The sequence below is a fragment of the Podarcis pityusensis genome, assembly GCF_964106645.2.
Source record: "Podarcis pityusensis genome assembly, chromosome: 7".
Taxonomy (NCBI): Eukaryota; Metazoa; Chordata; class Lepidosauria; order Squamata; family Lacertidae; genus Podarcis; species Podarcis pityusensis.
Genome location: NC_138031.1, coordinates 2,719,588 through 2,739,501, shown reverse-complemented (window position 1 = coordinate 2,739,501; position 19,914 = coordinate 2,719,588). Strand labels below are relative to the sequence as shown.

The 19,914-nt window shown below is 48.1% G+C and overlaps 1 protein-coding gene across 1 annotated transcript; it reads left to right on the top strand.

Moving 5' to 3' along the window:
* The first annotated feature begins 482 nt into the window (after nucleotides 1-482).
* On the top strand, nucleotides 483-4,544 carry MAFA (MAF bZIP transcription factor A). The gene has a single exon (XM_081013162.1). The coding sequence runs from the start codon at nucleotides 1,218-1,220 to the stop codon at nucleotides 2,184-2,186; it is 969 nt and encodes a 322-aa protein (XP_080869288.1). The 5' UTR covers nucleotides 483-1,217; the 3' UTR covers nucleotides 2,187-4,544.
* The last annotated feature ends 15,370 nt before the right edge of the window (nucleotides 4,545-19,914 follow it).

Genomic DNA, 19,914 nt, shown 5'->3' with positions numbered 1-19,914 from the left:
GCCAACAACAAAGCGCCGACGGACGGAGTTGCAGGCGCGCTTTCTCCATCTCCACTGCGCAAAGGCGCTTCCGTTCTCCTTCCCCCGGGCGCCCTTGCGCTTTCAGAGCCAGAAGTTGGCAACTGTCCCCGGACTCCCCGAGCCATCCGAGGCGCGCCTCCCCCCCCCCTTCCCCGGGGCGCTTGTCCCCCCAAGACGGACCCCAGGGCTGCTTTTCCTCGGCGCGGCCACAAGAGGGAGCTTCCCCTCTCCCCCCCTCCCCTTTCCCTCCCCCCTCCTCCTCCTTGGCTTCCAGCTGTTCCCGCCAGAGACTGACAGCTGGGCCCGGGGGTTGCTATAGGGATAGGCAAATTGCCCCGCCAGCCCCGGCTCGTTATAGGCGGGGAGGTGGCTGCCCCCGCCTCGGCGGGCGGGGCCTGGCGCCGCTCCCTATAAAAGGAAGAATGCTCCATTCAGCACTTCAGTTACTCGCCAACGGGGGGGAGGCGGCCGAGGGGGAGGCAGCAGGAGGAGCAGCAGCGCTCGGGACCCTCGCGCGCCCTGCAAAGCGGGCAGGAGGAGGGGACGCGCGCCTCGTGCAATTCCGGGACGCCCCCCACTTGCGGGGGGGGGGGCTGCAAAAGTGCCGGGAGGGGGGCGCTGGCCGCCTGGCAAAGCCGCCTCTCTGCTGCTCCTCCTCCTCCTGCCGCTGCTTTGCTGCTGGGACCCCGGAGCGTCGGCGGAGAAGGAGCCGAGCAGAGCAGGGAAGCGCGCCCGGCGTTGCAGCTGAGCGCCGAGACCAGGCTGGAGGGGGGCTGCCCGGAGCCCGCAGGACGACCACCGCCCTCCCTGCACCGCCTCCTCCCCGCGGCGCGCCCCCCTCCTGGCCCCATGGACTTTTTGGAGTGAGGGCAACTTTCCCCGACGACGCCTCCTTCGCCCTCGCCAGCGAAAGCCGCCGCTTCTTCCATTTTCTCTTTCTCGCTCTCTCCACCTACTCCGCTCCAATCTTTCCCCCCCTCTCTCTCTCTCCTTCCTCGCAAACTCTCCTCCACTGAGATCGGACGCAGCAACTTTTCCTGCTTCTCCTCTCCGGCTGCCGTCGGAAGGGGGCTTGAGCGGAGACCGGGCGGCGGGCGTCGTCGAGGCGGCCTCGGTGCGCGGAGCTCTCCGCGCGGAGCTCGGGGGCCGGGGCAGGCGGCGGCGGCGGCGGCCTGGGCGGCCCTCTATGCGGTGAGATGGCGTCGGAGCTGGCCATGAGCGCGGCGGACTTGCCCACCAGCCCGCTGGCCATCGAGTACGTCAACGACTTCGACCTGATGAAGTTCGAGGTGAAGAAGGAGCCGGCCGAGGCGGAGCGCTTCTGCCACCGCCTGCCGCCGCCGGGCTCGCTCTCCTCGACGCCCATCAGCACGCCCTGCTCCTCCGTGCCGTCGTCGCCCAGCTTCTGCGCGCCCAGCCCCGGAGGGCAGCCGCCGACGGGCCTCGCCCACCCGGGAGGCGGCGGCGGGGGCGGCGGAGGCAACCCCGGAGGGGCGTCGGGCAAGGCCCAGCTGGAAGATCTCTACTGGATGTCAAACTACCAGCACCACCTGAACCCCGAGGCGCTTAACCTGACGCCCGAGGACGCCGTCGAGGCGCTCATCGGACATCACCACCATCACCACCACCACCAGGGCGGCTACGAGGGCTTCCGGGGGGGCCAGCCGTTCCCCGGCGAGGAGTTGGCCCCGTCGGGCCACCACCACCCTCACCACCACCACCCGGGCCACCACCACCACCACCCGGGGGCCGGGCACCACCCCCATCACCACCACCTGCGCCTGGAAGACCGCTTCTCCGACGACCAGCTGGTGTCCATGTCGGTGCGCGAGCTGAACCGGCAGCTGCGCGGCTTCAGCAAGGAGGAGGTGATCCGCCTCAAGCAGAAGCGGCGGACCCTCAAGAACCGCGGCTACGCGCAGTCGTGCCGCTACAAGCGCGTCCAGCAGCGGCACATCTTGGAGAACGAGAAGTGCCAGCTGCAGGGCCAGGTGGAGCAGCTCAAGCAAGAGGTCTCCCGCCTCGCCAAGGAGCGGGACCTCTACAAGGAGAAGTACGAGAAGCTGGCCGGGCGCACCTTCGCCGCCGCCGCCGCCAGGGACCCGTCGCCCGCCCAGGGGGGACCCGCGCCGGGCAAGCCGCCCTCCGCCGACTTCTTCATGTGAAGGCGCGACGGCGCGGACGGGACTGGGGGAGCCCCCGCCCCACCACCCCTCGAGAACAAGGAAGAAAGCAGTGGGGTGGGGGGCGTGTGAACCCTTGTGGATTGGCCTCCTCTCCCGCGCCCTCCTCGCTCGCCTCCAGAGAGAAGTTGTAAATACCCGAAGGGGCGCACCGCCTCGCGGTTTCTTTCTTGGGGGACCCAGGTCGCCACCCCCCACCCCGGGACAGAGGGGAAACCAGACCTGAAGTGGAGGTGGGGTGGGGTGGGGAGAAAGACCCCCTCCCCACCAAGTCCGCCCGCTCCACCTTCCTTGCACTGACTGCGTTCATACCTTTTTCTATGTACGAAAGCCGACTTGAATTTTTCTTTCTCTTTCCTCGCGCCCCCCGACTTCGTACTGACTGGCTCTCCTTCCTCCTCTAGCTCCCTCTTCCCACTTTTCCTGCCCTCCCGCACCTCTTGATGCCTCGTCTTTCCTCCGCTATTAGTCCCTGCCGTGTTCGCCCCGTCGGCTGGCAAAGGAGGCGCGCGGACTTGTACATTTCGTCGCGGGGACGGACGGACGGACGGACGCGCTCCGGGGGACAGGCACCTTTTTTTGGGCAAGGAGGAAGAAGGAAAACTTTTCTGTCTCCCCCACCTCAACGTAAACCAAACGAAAGCGCCGGAGCAGCCAAGCCCCCCGCCTCCAAATAGCCCTCGACGTGAAGAAGCAGCAATAGGATTCTGGCGACCAAGGACAGCGCCGTTGGAGAGGGGTCCCCAACTTCCTTCCTCCTTTCCTTCCTTCCTTCCTTGCAGAGGCCGAGGGGACCCTCGTCCTGCCGCGGCGCCCGACCGGCTCTCTCCCGGCTCTCCTCCGCCTCCTCGACCTCCTTCTCTCCGCATTCCTGCATGCCGGACATGTATGGGATTTCAGTAAAATCTCTCCCCCAAACCCGCCCCGTCCCTTACGAGAACAGATGAGGGGAAAGCATGAACCAGTTGTTCTCCCCGCCCCTCCCCAAACTTTGTAATTTTCCCCCTTACGTCCAGAATTTCCCCCCTCTCACCCTTCCTTTTCGGTGCATCTTAAACAGAATCTGATAGTCTTAAAAAAAAATAATAATTGCAAAGTGATATTTTCCGCCTCCCTCCTCTCCTGATGGAACAGTGATGCTCAAATAACGCTGGACCTTTTTCCCCCTTGCGAGGAGGACGCAGCAAGTCGGCCTCCGCAATCTGGGTTGAGTTTACTTGCCTTTTTAATTCCCCTCCTTTTTTTCTTAATTATTATTTTTGTTTGTGTGCGTTTTTTATTTAAAAAAAAAAAAACCAAACCAACGGGGAACTGAGCCAGACTTAACTTATTTAAGGTGTCCACTTGTACATATTAGTAGATCTTTAGTTCCTTTCTCTTCCTCCTCCTCCTGCTCTCCCACTGCCCAGTCTTATCTTCTAGACCCTTTACTTTGCTTGGTGACTTTAAAAGGAAAAAAGAGAAAACTTTAAAAAAACAAACACGAGTCTTAAAGTTTGTATGTAATAGCATGCAAATAATATAAGAATTAATTTAACGATGTTGACAAAGCCGAATGCACTATATACAGTAATCAATTGGATTAAATAATGCTGTTTGTTTTATAGAGATTTAAAATTATCTATGCTGTTTAAAACAATATTGGGGGAAAGAAAAGTAAACACTCTTAAAGACAATTTGAAAGGCAATAGAGTTAATATATGAACTGCAATCTGTTGGCTGCTATATAATAATATTACTAATACTATGCACCAGAATTATTTATTAAATTCCAAGGAAACGAAATAACGGTTTGAACCTTGATTTATAAAATGCACACTTTATTTATTGCTAATAATGATGATGATAATAATACAAACAAACAAAAAAATGCAATTGTGCTTTTGGGTGAAAGCTTAACTGATTCACAGCTGGGCTATTTTTTTTAAGATAAAAGTTGTTTGTTTAAAAAGAGGACTCTTAGGAATAAGTATCTTTAAAGCATATGGGTATTTCTCAAAACCCGGCACAATTTGTGAAATTTTGGAACCTGGTGCATTTTTAGGTGCAAGGCATTTTAAATGAAATTTCAATTTCTGTGGTTTTTAAAAACACTGTTGCATCCAGATACAACCAATTTCATCTCTGGAGCTTCGATACGGTTCTTAATTTTGTCCCCACATCCTGCTCTTGAGCCATGCAGGCTGTTGCAACCTCAAACCAACTGAATATTTATATATATAGATATATTTTTGTTTGTTTGTCATGAATTGTTTCTTCTTTGTGTTTCAGGCATCAGTGCAAAAAGCCTCCTTCTAGCTTTCATTTGCTACGATACAAAAATAAATCTCTTTAGACATATTTCTTCGTCTTGCTGCCTTTTCTAGTCTTGTCCCCCCCCCAAAAAAAAAAAATTCTTTGAACGCATTTTGCACATTCTGGGAGCTGTGTCTTGGGATTACTGGATGTAGGAAATGAAATGGCCATTGCCTCTCCCGTTTTTCTTCCTCGCATTTTCTTTGCAAGAAAATCAGAAGTGTGTTCGGAGACCGAGTGAGCAAGAGAGAGTGGGAATGTGTGGGGACTGTGCACGTTTAGCCTGTGATCTTCAGGAATTTGAAAAATTATATTCAATTTACCTAAATTCAAAGACCTCCCGCCCAGGACTGTTCTGTTAGCACACTGTCAAATTAAATTAATCTCTCTTTATTAATAAGAAGGCTGGAAAAGATTGCTGAATGAGGCCAATGCCCATATAGTCCAGCATTCTGTTCTCACAGTGGCAGACCAGATGCAACAATGGAAAGCCTGGCATTATTTATTTTGATATTCTAATTTCTTGGAGTTATGCTGCAATTACACCACTTACCATTTAAAACAACTAGATTATCTCCCCCCCCCCCCAATATCTGTGATTTTTTATTTTTTTGCAATTTGGGCAGCAGCTTTTGGGGAAAGGAAATCGCCTTGTCTTCTGAATTCCTTATTGGCAAATGTATTTGCATGCAGCCTTTAAATAACAGAAGGTATATTTAAAATGTGGCTTTTAAAAAAATGTGTTGAATTCTTGGCTTATTTTAGGTTTACAGTATATGAATGGGTATATTTGTGGAATGTACCACAGATTGTTATTTCCTCCCTCCTATTGGGGAAATGAGTTTTTCATGCTGGATTTAAAACAATTATTCTCATCTGCCACCCCTCCCACTTTTAAGATTCTAAATGAAAGAGTTTCATCGGAGTAGAAATTGGGTATATTGTTTCATTGTGTTCCCAGTTAATTAGTTAAAAGAAAATTTTGCTCCAGTTGGAGGGCTCTTTTTAACCGCTTTCCTCACTGCCTGTTTTTATAACCAAATGCTGAGTGTATCCTCTTGACTTTTATTTTAGATGGTAATAAATTGGCTTATTTCCTACTTCAGCTACTTAGGGGTTTATGTTCTCTTTTAAATCAATCCACATAACTTGTTTAAAATACTGTGGGTGTTGGAAGAATGGAGTGTGGGGAGGATGTTCTGATTTTAACAGCGTGAATTTCTTAAACCTAGGAAGTTAGAAAAGGGAGTAGATATTTTAACCTGGACATAAAAGCTTTTAGAAAATAAAAATAGCAATTGCACTGATTAACCTGCATGTATTATTTGTATTTAAAACTTTCGCATGAAATATTTCAAGCAAAGAAACCCCCAATATTCTTTTTTTTGGGGGGGGGGGGAAATGATATAAACTTACTAAATCTCTAAATCTTTTTCTGCTTGGGGTGAATTGCCTGTGCCTTTTTTTTAGCCACAATCCAACAGGAATAAGTTCTCCTGTGTGAGCCTTGTTGAAATTAATTGGGGCCGTATCAGAGCATTCTTGTGAGTTGGTTGAAATCGGGGTTTCTAGAAAGATCTTTTCCAGTGTGGGGCCTGATCCTAGAGCGCTTGCCCTGGGATTCATCTGGACTGCCGCCATCCTCTTCCAGGACAGTTGTGCCCACTCTGCCCCAATGAAAAGGGGTCCAAGACCTGAACTCCGCAGAATGTCCCACTCCCCAAAACTCCTGCAAAAGTTTGATTTTAGCTCCTCCGCTCTTTGGCTGAACCTGTTCCAGTTTTACCGATGCCCCCGTTAGTGGGCAAAGAAGACCAAGCAAGGGTGAGTATAGAAGCAGAGAGTTGGCAACCTCTTGGCTGCTTTTTAATTATTATTTTTCTTGAAGTGGGGAAAATGTTGGAAGCTTGAATTTGGGCACCTTTTTAAAAAAAATAGCTTTGTCTAGTTGAGTATGGCATTCAGTTAGACTGGGAGGTGGTACTAACCTTGCCCGCCACACCTCGCCTTTGTCCTTCCTCCTCCTTGCATTAGTTTTATTGTTTGCTGGTCAAATTTTGCCTCCTCACCCCACCCCCTTTTGCTGCTCCTTTGCTTTTCCAAATCCATGTCCGATTGGCCTCGGCGCCATTTTGCTTTCGTCCTGTGCGTTCTGGCAGGAAGGGCGTGATGGACAGTGTTACGAGAAGTTGTCCTGTGATGCTGAAATGTTATGCTGGAAGTATAACTGGGTTACCCAGACAGCTTTGTGGTGTTCCGTGTGGTCCTCCATCCTTTCTGAATGGCAAATGGTTAGCTGCTTCCATGGAACTGTGATTTGACAGATCCATAGATATTTGTATATATGCTTCCCCCCCGCAATGTTACAGAACCAAGCTCGGCGTCTTAATCCACTTCTGAGGCTCCCCTCCGGTCGTTCCGCACTAAGCTTACGTTTTCGCAGTGCGCAACTCCCTGCAATGCCAAATCTGTTGGCGTTTCTTTCAGCTGAGATATTGATGTGACCTGATGTGTCACAGCTACTTCTTGGGGGGGGGGGGGGAACCTTGATCCCCAAAAGCGGCAAAAGAATGGCGCCTGCATTTTGTGATTTAACCTGATGGTTTGCAGTTCCAGATGTGGACTTAAGGAGAAGCAGAGGTTGCAAGAATGGCACAGCACCTGTCTCAAGTGGGGCAGCATTAGCCAGCCTGAGGAAAGCAGTGGAGGTTTTTGGATTAGGAATCTAGCCTGGAGGAATTAAAACGCTCTCCCTCCCTTTCCCACTTTCCGTTATTCGCTGCTTTGCGAATCCTCAACCTCTTCTGGCTTTTATGTGCATGTGCGTTGGTAATTTCTTGTGTTTTCCTAGAACCTCTTTCTTCTTTCATTTTGTGCTGTCTCTCCACGTCGTGGTCTCAAAACCTCTAAGCAGGCCATTCTTGCCAGGTGCGATCCACCCCTTTCCTGTAGCAAAGTCTCTGCTTGTTATTCTCCAGAACAGACAAGGCAACGACTAAACAAGGACAGAGGGGAGAGCTTTGGGATAGTGCAAGGTGCTTCTGACCACAGCAACTTGAGAAATGCCAAGTCACAGGCAATAATTTCCAAGAGCCAAAGACATTGGTGTCAGGCGACAGTGAGCTAAGAGCAAAAAAGTCTCCTCTGTCCAAATGCAGTTTTAAATCTACCCAGCTTTTCCCACCACGCAGAGCGTTGTGGGTGGTGCTTCTGTTCTGGGGTTTTCCAGCCTGAAATTGGGGTGAAGGATGGCCTACAGCTGCTGAAACTCATATATATGATATGACCTTTAAAAACAGCAACCACTCTGAAACGGAGGGTAATCACTTTACAGAATGTAAGGCATTGCATTTCCAAAACTGTTCCTTGCATTTCTCTCCCATTAGTCCCACTAGTTTAGAATTCCATCCAATTCCTGCCTCCATACCGGTTTTCACTTGGGCATGAGGGAGACACCTGTGCTTTGTACATCTCTGGCACTTAAAAGTTAGAGAGATGCTGTCTTTGAAAATGAAACTTGCATCTTTGCTGTTGCGCTCTGTTGCCAATGACAGCTTACTTCAGTATTTTTATTTTTAAAAACCCAATATGCTAGTGGCTATTGCAATATCTGGTGCTGACGGCATTTTTTGTATATTTCTTGGTACCTTTTTCGTCGTCTTAAAAAACCTGCTGAGCAAACCATTCCCTGCTATACTACCCTCACTATTCAAGATTTTATAGTTCATTCCCCTCTAATCCCCTCTGTTTTCCTGAGCTGAAAATCCCTGATTATTAAGATTTTCTCCAGTATAAATTGAGGGATTGCTTCCTAATTTTGAAATCGTCAACTGGGAATCCCATTGAGGGTTTAAGCCTTCATTTCTGTAGCTTCTTTCCCTGTCCCTAATTTTTCCCCGGTGGGGAGGGACAAATCACCTTTGTGCTCCTTGCCTTGACTCTGTTTCTCTTCCTGTGTCTACAGGAATTGGCACGGTGCTTTGGCAATGCTTTAAATCCTTACGGGCACCCCAATTTGTTTTGTATGCCCCCCTCAAATGCCATCTATATGAAGTCAGAAAGAGGATAAGGGGCATAAACATTCAGTGTGTGTGTTGTTTTTTAAATAGTCCTTTTTGTGGCTCTCCATTTCTAAGATTTACTGCTGTTTCTTTAATTAAATTGAACCGTTTGTGCCTGTTTTCCAGCTTCTTTTAAAGCTTAACAATTAGGATCGGAGGGAGCTGTTTTATATTGGGCCGAGTTCTTTGCCCCCTTAGTTGCAAACACTGTGCATTTAAAGCACACTTTCCTCCTCAGAGAATCACTGGAACTATAGCTTAACCACCACCCCCAAGAGCTACAATTCCCAGCAGCCTTAAAAGCCTTAAACTACAGTTCCCAGGTTTATTGGGTGTTTGGGTGTGGGCAGATGGATGTGATTTAAATGCACATTGTGGTTGCAGCCGTTGTTTCTTAGTAGCAGAAGCTGTCAGGTGTCTTTGCTCCCAGCTCAAGATGCCAGGATTGAACCTTGTGGCCTGTGTGCCCTTCCAAATTTAGCAGCACCAATCCTTCCTGGTTTGTTTTGTTTTATTTTTTTAAGTCTCAGCCCACCCTGGCATCTATAAAGTGAGCCTGTGCCTTTGCCTTTGATGTCCCATTTGCCGGTGGTTTAACGGATCGATCCAGAACTGTTAATATTATAGCGTTTAACTCTTAGGAACACAGGAAAGCTGGCGTTATATATGGGAGTCAGATGGTTGGGCCATCTTTCCTGGCACTGCCCACACTGACTGGCACCAGCTCTGCAGGACTCCTTTCCAGCCCTACATGGAAATTGCAGGGGTTGAACCCGGACTCTTCTACATGCAAGGCAGATGTTCTGCCACTGGGCTGTGGGCCTCTCCTCTTTAATCTGCTTCTTCCAAAGAGCTTGGGGTGTGTGGCAGAGGTTGGCTCCCTCTGTACCCGTGTAAGAGCCTAGCAAGAGCCGGGAAGGTGGGCTCAGGGTCTCCCTGCAGACTGAGCAACTGAGTCGGATTTAGCGCTTGCGTCTGTGCCGCGGGTGTCCAGTCCGCCCCCTTGTGGCAACCCCTGTCCCGTTAAAGCGGCCATCTTCTGACTCTCAGACTGTGCCTGTTCGCCTCCAAGCTGTGGCTGGGCATCTCCTTGCCTTGGAAGTGCCATCCCTAGGTTGGAAAACTGGCATCCTGGAGCAGTTAGACAGAGGCCTTGCCCAAAGGAGCTGCCATCTTTGATGCTCTGCCCTGTGGTTAGAGACCTGCTGCATCTTTTTGACCTGGGGGAGCCCCTCCTAAGAGAGCAGGCCTTACACAGACGTAGGTTCCAGAGGAATCTGCCTTTTACCAAGTCGGACCATTGAGCTCCATATTGTCTACACCAACTGCCAGCTGCTCTCTGGAGTTTCAATGCCAGGGATTGAACTTGTGACCTTCTACATGCAAGGCAGATGTGCTGCCACTGAGCGTTGTGCCTGCAAGTGAGCTCTTCTGAACTCAGTGGACTTGCTTCTGAGTAGCCTTGTATAATAATAAAAATAATAATTAATAATAATAATAAATTATTTATACCCCGCCCATCTGGCTGCGTTTCCCCAACCACTCTGAGTGGCTCCCAATCAAGTGTTAAAAACAGTACAGTGTTAAATATTAAAAACTTCCCTGAACAGGCTGCCTTCAGATGTCTTTTAAAGATAGGATAGCTGCTTATTTCCTTCACATCTGAAGGGAGGGCGTTCCACAGGGCGGGCGCCACTACCGAGAAGGCCCTCTGTCTGGTTCCCTGTAACCTCACTTCTCGCAATGAGGGAACCGCCAGAAGGCCCTCGGAGCTGGATCTCAGTGTAGGCTTGAACAGTAAAGGGCTTTTCTCCCCTTACCCCCATTTCCCTTTACGCAGGTTCTCCCAAAACTGCTGGTTCTCGGATTAATCTCTCTGGTTCGGATTTTGAATGCCCACAGTTCCCTCTTGTTAGTCATCTCATCTCTCCCATCCTATCTGTGTCTGTCTTTAAATTGAGCTCTTGATGCTTGTTCTCCAAGCACAAACACTGTTCTTCTCTTTCGGGGGTGAAAATGGAAATCAATGCAACCCGCAGCCTGATGCTAACCACACTTACTCACAAGTAAGCCAGCTGACTTGAACAGAATTTGCTTCCAAATCACTCTGCTTAAGGTTGCCGCAGTGAGCGATTTTTAACTCGGTGCGTTTAGCTGTCTTGATTTCAGTGGGACTTGTTCACGGCCAGATTTTGTTAGGTTGCACCCCAAACAGGCAAATGCATATTTGTGTCAATTTCTCAGGCTTGTTTATTAGAGAGACGGTGGTTGTTGCCTAATGAAGTTAACCGAGCAAAGTATTGTTTGATTTATGAAACGCTGTTGACATGAGAGTGTTCTGGAGAGAATTCCAGGCAGAATCTTAAAAATTGAGTTAGGACCATTTGGCAAACTGAGCCCAAACTCTGCATTGTCTGTTGCCGTGAGCATGATGCTCTCTTGTTGCCATAATGAAGAAATCTTGTGGTATGGTGGCTTGTTCAAGAGAGCGTGTCATTTGAGCTTTCTTCCCAAGGTTTATACTTTAAAAGAAAAGATGCAGGTTTGTTTTTTTGAGATGCAGAATTTTTGAGATGCAGAATGTTTTTTGAGAGAGAGATGGGGTAGAGAAATATACATAATTGCTTCTTCAGGGAAAGGAGGAAGGTGGGCAGCGCTCCAATTTACACTTTAGGTTCAGCCAAAGATAGAATCAGCATCAGAAATATGTTTGTCTGCTGTACCGGCCAGTGGTGGCATAGTGTTTTCTCAAATCATCTGTTGTCCGGGCTTTTCTTTTGATGAAAAACTAAATTCATTTTGTTTCCAATATTCCTCAGGCAGCTTAGGCTGTGTGTCTGTTTGCATCTGCTCACTTAAATTTATATAAACTTTTAGGAACATACTGCAAGTTGGTTCTAAATTCCCCCCTCCCTCCATCTGGATTTCCTCATATTCTCTCTTTTTCAAAGTATCCCTGGTATAAGAAAATCCCAGACTGGGGGAGATAAGATGGTGGGGAGACGTTAATTTGAAAGAGACCGCAAGAAGCTCACTGTCCACAGTGGCGTAGCGTGGGTTGTCAGCACCCGGGGCAAGGCAAGTAATTTGCGCCCCCTAACCCGTGGATTTTAGTAGGGGCAGAGAGCTGCGAGTGCGAGTGCGCCCCCCCAGATGTTGCGCCCAGTGCGGCCGGCCCCCCCTGCACCCCCCACGCTACGCCACTGACTGTCCATATTGAACAACAGTCTGAAGGAGCTGGTGCTTCGTATAATACAAGCGACTTGTACTGATAAAGCAATGAAGAATTGTCAGAAGGGATGCCTTAATTTTCAGACATTTTCTCGTGGGAAGATGTTCCAAGATACCTTGTTTTGAGTCCCACAAATGGGGCAGTTATATAACTATTTTACTTGCTCTCTCCCCATCTCCTGGCTTTTCCTCCCGTGTAGGAAGCCAGGCCTTCGTACTCCTCTGGGGTCAATATCTTTCTCTCCTCCCATTCCTCAGCCCTTCTGCTTTTATATTTTCTGGAGCCTGAGTTTTATTATTTCCCCACCTCTCTCCTTTATTCTAGAAATTGGGTGAGGTGGGTGTGCCCAAAGCACCCCTCCAGCGATTCCTACCCCCTCTCTGCTTTCTGGGATTTCCCAGACTGAAGACCTGAAGTCCTGTGGCCAGGATGGGTGTGTACAGATGTGTGCCAAATGGAATTGGCACTGCAAAGGGTCTGGATCTACAGAATACAATGTGATGTGTGGACACTGAGTGCTGTACCTTGAAGCCAAGGGCAAGGATTCCTGCCAGAGACTGGTTGCATTTCTCACCCCCCAAACTTCTCTTGTCCGTGGAGCAGGCAAGCTGCGGTGTTGCCCTGCAAAGGGAGATGTTTGCATCAGCATTGCAATGTGTTTGTGGCAGAGCAGTTTGGGGAGAATGTCCGATAACAACAGTTAAGGCACCTGGACCAGTTCTAGCAAAATGAGAGCTTGGTGCAATGTTGTGTTTGTATGGAGGTGCATGAATGTGCTGTGTGTCTGATGGGCACACAGAATAATTTGCGGGAAGAGCGGCTGTCCTTTCAGTTCAGTCCCTGGGGGTGATCCTATGGGATGGCAGCGTGGTGTAGTGGCTAGAGACTTGAGGGCCGGGAAGCCCATTTTGAAATGGCTCCTCTGGCTATCTGACCAGCATCTTTTAAATCTGTCACTTTTTACATGTTGGTGTTCATGTAGGGAGCACGCCCAATCTGTGATCGTATCAAACATGCCATAAAGCAGCATCTCTCTTGCTGACCAGCCTTTGGGTTACTGACTCGTGTGGCACCATGAAAAAAAATAGTTTTTGCACTTAGATGCCTGGCATGAAAATCTAAATACCGTATTTTTCGCTCTGTAAGACGCACCAGACCATAAGACGCACCTAGTTTTTGGAGGAGGAAAACAAGAAAAAAAATATATTCTGAATCTCAAAAGCCAGAACAACAAGAGGGATCGCTGTGCAGTGAAAGCAGCAATCCCTCTTGCTGTTCTGGCTTCTGGGATAGCTGCACAGCCTGCATTCGCTCCATAAGATGCACACACATTTCCCCTTACTTTTTAGGGAAAAAGTGAGTCTTATAGAGCAAAAAATACGGTACCTTATATGTTTGCCGTGTGATTATGATTCTCAACTTAAAAAGAACTTTAAAGCAACTATAACACACCTTCCTGAACTGGCTTAATTCTCTTTCAATAACTTATGAATGGGTTGCCCTTAACTTGTAATTAATTGATCTCTCTAACTCCTAACATCCCATAGTCATTTAAAATGTGGTTTGTGCATGTGTGGTTTAGTTTTGTTGCCGTTGTACACTAAACGTCTTTGCAGTCGCTTATCCTTTTTGGTGGTTTCTCTTTGCTTCTAGTTTTTCCTCCTGGAGGATAAGACTGTGGAACCTCCAACTTTAGAAGAAGTCTACCAGTGAAATATCAGTTGCTGGGAATCGCAGTCAGGGAGAGTGCTGCTGTACTTAAGTGCTGCTTGTGGGCTTCTGAAAGGTATCTGGTCGGCCGCTACTGGGAAATGATTTTATGGGCTGGGAGGGAGGTAGTTTAGCAGACGCCAACAGGGCTCTTCCTGTCATTCTGGCTGCAATGATCAAGTTAACCTACATGTTAAAATTGCATTATTTATTTTATGAAATGTATACACCGCATGGTTTGGGCAGGGGGACTTGAAAGCAGTTTACGAAAAGAAAAAATCAATAAAATCAAAGTTACAACAGTACTTCAAAACAAAAAAAGTTAAAATCTTAGAACATTAAGATTAGCTTTCTAAGCATCTGGACAGACTTGTCTGGGTAGGTAAAGGGTAAAGGGACCCCGACCATTAGGTCCAGTCGTGGCCGACTCTGGGGTTGCGGCGCTCATCTCGCTTTATTGGCCAAGGGAGCCGGCGTACAGCTTCTGGGTCATGTGGCCAGCAGGACTAAGCCGCTTCTGGCGAACCAGAGCAGCGCACGGAAATGCCGTTTACCTTCCTGCCGGAGTGGTACCTATTTATCTTTGACGTGCTTTCGAACTGCTAGGTTGGCAGGAGCAGGGACCGAGCAACGGGAGCTCACCCCATCGCGGGGATTCGAACCGCCGACCTTCTGATCGGCAAGCCCTAGGCTCTGTGGTTTAACCCACAGCGCCACCCGTGTCCCTGTCTGGGTAGGTAGCATTTATTTTACGAAATAAAAAGCCAAAAATAAAACTGCATTATTAGAACTCCACAGATCGTTTAAGGAGCAAGTTTGAAGGTTCATCTCCAAATTCACCCCCACAATGAGTGGTGGAAAGAAGACCTTTCCAAAATAACCTTAGTTGGGGGGAAAAACACCTTTCCAATGGATCCTTATTGCCGTGCATTTTGACCAAATAGAAATATGTGATCATTTATAAACAGGCGAATCTCCCTTGTATGGCAGTTGAGACGCTGAATGCCTCTCAGAGCAGCTTGGGAGAGGGTAAGGTTGCAAGTGCGATAAATGTGCCCAATTCCGCAGCAGAACATTCATGGGTGTACGTTCACCTACCTGAATGGGACACCCTCTCAGCTTAATGTTTGGAGCGTATGCTGTGGACTCTGGCATGTATGACCTGCTGTCACCCCACTGTGACGCCTCCATTTGCAATCTTTAATTTCTGGCAGACGTTGCAGCGCATGGGGAGCCTTACATTTTTCCACGTTGCCTTTGCAGTGTGCACATTTTTTGCTGTGCCACCTCGGTTCTTAAAACCTCGGTGCGTATTACGCACCTGAAACTAAAAGGCACCTCTCTGAGCCCTTGACCGAATGGGTTTTGCCACGTGTGAAAGATTCATGGAGGGCTGGGCGCAGAACGGACGTGACGATTTCCAGTTTAATGTTTGCGTTGCAGAGTTGTTCTAAAAAGTGGCTTTTCATCCTCTGGGGTGGAAAGTATGGCTAATCTGACGCCTAACCGTGTTAGGAAATTGATCCATTGATTTCAAATGGATTTGCTTCCAAGTTACGTTTGCTTAGAATTAATCCTGAACAAAGTGGCAGCCCTAGAGTTGCAATAATTAAATCTTGCTCATTTTGAAAATATACCGTGTTTTTCCGTGTATAAGACTAGGTGTTGTTTTTTTTACAAAAAAATTAGGTTTAAAATTGGGGCTCGTCTTATACACTGGTAGTGCTGAGGGTTTTTTTCTTAATTTGGAGTCCCCCCCAAAAGGGGGCATCTTATACACGGAAAAATACGGTATACAGTGGTACCTTGGGTTACATACACTTCAGGTTACAGACTCCGCTAACCCAGAAATAGTGCTTCAGGTTAAGAACTTTGCTTCAGGATTTCAACAGAAATTGTGCTCCGGCGGCACGGCAGCAGCAGGAGGCCCCATTAGCTAAAGTGGTGCTTCAGGTTAAGAACAGTTTCAGGTTAGGAATGGACCTCCAGAACGAATTAAGTACTTAACCCGAGGTACCACTGTATATTATTGGGGTATAAACATATTGTGCTTAATTTTTATTTATTACGTGTCTGCCTAGTGAGAACCTTGGAGCTGCTCTCTGATTTCCCAGGCTTAAACCTATCTCGGCAACAGAGCAGCTCTGGGTGCCTCTCTTCTGCAGAAACAGGTGTGTGTTCTAAAAAGGAAGCAGGTGCACATAACCAGTCAACAAGTCTGTCTGCAGCTCGATATACTAGTTGGGAACACGGAGGAGCAAAGGGGAGACGGTGTGCCAAGCGGTGGAGGCGATAACTTTTCGTTCCGAACATATCAGTGTTATGAGCAGACACCATTCCTGAGATGTTTGGCGCAGCAGTGCTCAAGGGTTTGTTTCTGTTCCCCTCTGGCTTTCGCAGGGCCCGGGAAACCGCACTTTGCAGTTGGCGCAGGGGCTAAAGTGTCAGGCTAGGACCCAGGAGACCCCGGGTTCAAATGTTCTGCCGGTCGTAAAAAAAAAACCCCGAAAACCCTCAGGGGTGACCTTGAACCAGCTAGGCGTTCTCACTCAGCCGACCCCATCGTGGATATGATCGCAAGGACGATGAGCGCTGTCCATGGATGGAAGGATTAAAAGTGCTGTTTTTTAAAAGGCGGTATTCCGTGGTAGCCCTACTCAGAGTAGACCCACTGAAATGGGCAACTATGACTAAATTAATGGACTTAATTTCAGCAGGTCTGCCTGAGGCAAATTTTAAAAAGGTACAGGTAAAGGACCCCTGACAGTTAAGTCCAGTCACAGACAGTTCTGGGGTTGTGGCGCTCATCTCACTCTATAGGCTGAGGGAGCCGGCGTTTGTCCGCAGACAGTTTTTCCGGGTCATGTGGCCAGCATGACTAAGCCGCTTCTGGCGAAACCAGCGCACGGAAACACCATTTACCTTCCCGCCGGAGCGGTACCTATTTATCTACTTGCACTTTGACGTGCTTTCGAACTGCTAGGTTGGCAGGAGCAGGGACCGAGCAACGGGAATTCACTCCGTCACGTTGATTCGAACCGCCAACCTTCCGATCGGCAAGCCCAAGAGGCTCAGTGTTTTAGACCACAGCGCCACCTGTGTCACGAGGCAAATTTAGGGGAGCGTAAACAGTTCCCCTGAACTGGGTGCCGAGCTGAGAGGGCGCCACAACAATGACGAATAATGGAAGGCATTTATTTTGATTTTCCAGCCAAAGCATACATGAAACTATTAGCTGAGTAAATACTTTCTGGATCAGTGCTGTGGCAGAGCCATCCACACCTGAGTAGTTTTAATATTTTTATTCCCCTTTTCCAGCAGCAGATATTGAGCTCAAAGCAGCTCACTGTAATTGCAGTAGCAATTTAAAGCAAACCAGCAAGCAGTCACTATAATATCAAACAGGATAGCATGTAAACAGCAGCAACAAATTCATCTGAGCAATTAATACAATCTTCTATGGGAGCCCGTGAGGAAGAGTGTGAAATTGGGGCAGGATTAATACCTGCTTTGAAGGGCCTAAAGGTGGGTCAAGTTTAAGAGGCCCTATAAAAGCATTACCCAAAAATGTGCGTTATTCTTTCGGAAAGGACAATGGAGATAGTAAAGTTTTATATCGGTGTATATACCGCTACACCGGTAAGAATGCAGCTTAAAAACCTAGCAATCCAACCAAAGCATTATGCATTGCAATAATCCATTTTTTAAAAAACCAGTTATGTGAAACTTAATGATACATAATACTTGTATCCAGAGGCCCTTATAATCTGCATAAATCTGGCCCATCCTGGGTGCAGGGTTAAAAACTCAGAAATAAAATCTAATCGCCAAATGGCACTTTAAACCTAGGTTACAGTAGCCACAATAGAACGTCTAAGTGCTTTTTTATTTTGCTGTGAAATTTATTATCATTCTTTTCATTTCTATACTGCTTTGTATTTTGAAGAACAAATCCTCCAAGCGGTTGACAACACATTAAAACATCAAATAAAACAATCCAGAATAAAACAAATTGAAGCTTTAAGGAAAACATTTCAGAACTTCTGTAAGCGACATTTTGTGCTTTCTTTAGAGATCTCCACGTGGTCAGAATTGGACCTGCTCTAATCGCAAAATATGCCTGGCTAATTTCTAACACTCGCTTGATGTGCGTGTTGGTTTAAATTCTTTTTAATATTGTGCTTTAATGCTGCAACTTGCCTTCCTAGGTACATGGACCTCTGCACGTGCATGGGGAAAAAAATTCTGTGCCCTGTCCTTCTGTATTGGCAGCTGGAAAGGGACTCCACCCCCCCCCCCCCTTGCCATGTGTTCTCTCTATAAGGAGTGATGTTTGGAAAGCCTGCCCCATCATGTTTTTCCGACCGCAGTGTGTGACCCAAGACTTGCTCCCCTAAGGCCTTGGCCCCTGGGTGTGTGGAGGTTGAACATGTCTTGGATAATATTGCACACAACGTCACACTGGTAGCGCTAAAAATATTTCCACCACAAGTGACTGAAGTGATTGCACATGCTGAACCCTTTTGGTGAGCCCTGAGCTGCTTGTAATGGCTGTTTGACCTGCGCCACACAAGTTCTTTTTATAAAAATGGGCTTGAGTCTTGATTTCTTACAACCTTTAACATAAGCGCTCCTGTGTAGTGGTTTGGTAACTGCTACTGTGTACTTATTTGCAAGGAATTTTGCAGACTATCGATGTGAAGGAACCCCATTATGTATAATGGAGTGGAATGGATCTGCAAAGCCTCTTTAGAGAGTGCTGTATACCTTTATACGTAGAGATATCTTTGCCCGAAGGAGCCTGCAGTCTGAATGTTGGCATTATGTAAGGGAGAAGGAGTAGAATTGCAGAGGAGTAGAATCAAATGCAGTTATTTATTTTACATTTAGGCTTAAGTCCAGTGTTGCCCATCAGCTTGTGAATTTCTCCAAACGAGCACTTTTTTTTTTGCAAGCAATTTCCTCTGATCTAATGCAATTTTTTGTGTTATTTTCACTAAGGTGCCTTCACTCTCCCTCAAGAGCACATTTCCCCAACTTAAAGAATTCTGGGCACCGTCATTCATGAAGGTTTGCTGGAAATCACAACTCTGGAAGGGCGAAATACCATGCTTGGAAGTCCTTAAGGGAGGGAATGTGCTTCAGAGGCATTGCGCATAAGGATCCCAATCCATGCATCTTTCTGAACCCTTCCCCCTAAAAGCTGCTTTTATTTTTGGTCAGAGAACTGCATCACAAAATTGGATAAGTGTGCATGTTGAGGGATTGCTGTGTTGCACTGTGCATATTGTTTCAGAAAGTGCAAATTGGGTTTGTTGTTGTTTAGTCTGCCTCGCCAGAGTGGTGCATGCTCTGGTTTTCTCCCGCTTGGACTACTGCAATGTGCTCTACGTGGGGCTACCTTTGAAGGTGACCCGGAAACTACAACTAATCCAGAATGCGGCAGCTAGACTGGTGACTGGGGGCGGCCGCCGAGACCATATAACACCGGTCTTGAAAGACCTACACTGGCTCCCAGTACGTTTCCGAGCACAATTCAAAGTGTTGGTGCTGACCTTGAAAGCCCTAAACGGCCTCAGTCCAGTATGCCTGAAGGAGCATCTCCACCCCCATCTTTCTGCCCGGACACTGAGGTCCAGCGCCGAGGGCCTTCTGGTGGTTCCCTCCCTGCGAGAAGCCAAATTACAGGGAACCAGACAAAGGGCCTTCTCGGTGGTGGCACCCGCCCTGTGGAACGCCCTCCCACCAGATGTCAAAGAGAACAACTACCAAACTTTTAGAAAACATCTGAAGTCAGCCCTGTTTAGGGGAGCTTTTAATGTTTGATGCATTACTCTATTTTAATATTTGGTTGGAAGCCGCCCAGAGTGGCTGGGGAAGCCCAGCCAGATGGGCGGGGTATAAATAATAAATTATTATTATTATTTATTAGTCGTTTAGTTGTGTCCGACTCTTTGTGACCCCATGGACCAGAGCATGCCAGGCACTCGTACATTTCCATTAAAACCTTAAGCGATCTGCATTTTGACCCTCATCCCCTCCTTGGTAAAATTCTGCCACTTCAGAAGCCGACTGCATTGACAGTTGAATGTATTCTGGCGTCTGCGCAGAGAGTGTCATCAAGAGGTATCAAGTCTCCTGCCCACTTAGGAGGAGATCCCTTTCAGTATCGCCCGATTCCTTTTATCTTCCCCTCTTGCCTGTTCCCGACCCGCTAAATCTGCTCTGGGGGACGAGGCCGGCAGTCCCGCCAGGCGAGAGAGAGGCTCAGTCCCTCGTATTCCTTGGCATTCCAGCAGAGTTGAAAGGTCCAAGAGACGGAGGCCAAGCTGCTCTCCCCACTAGTAGCAGCTGCGCATCTTCCTCGGCTATTTTCTTCCTGTACGTGTCTCTGAAAACATGTGTTCCGAAA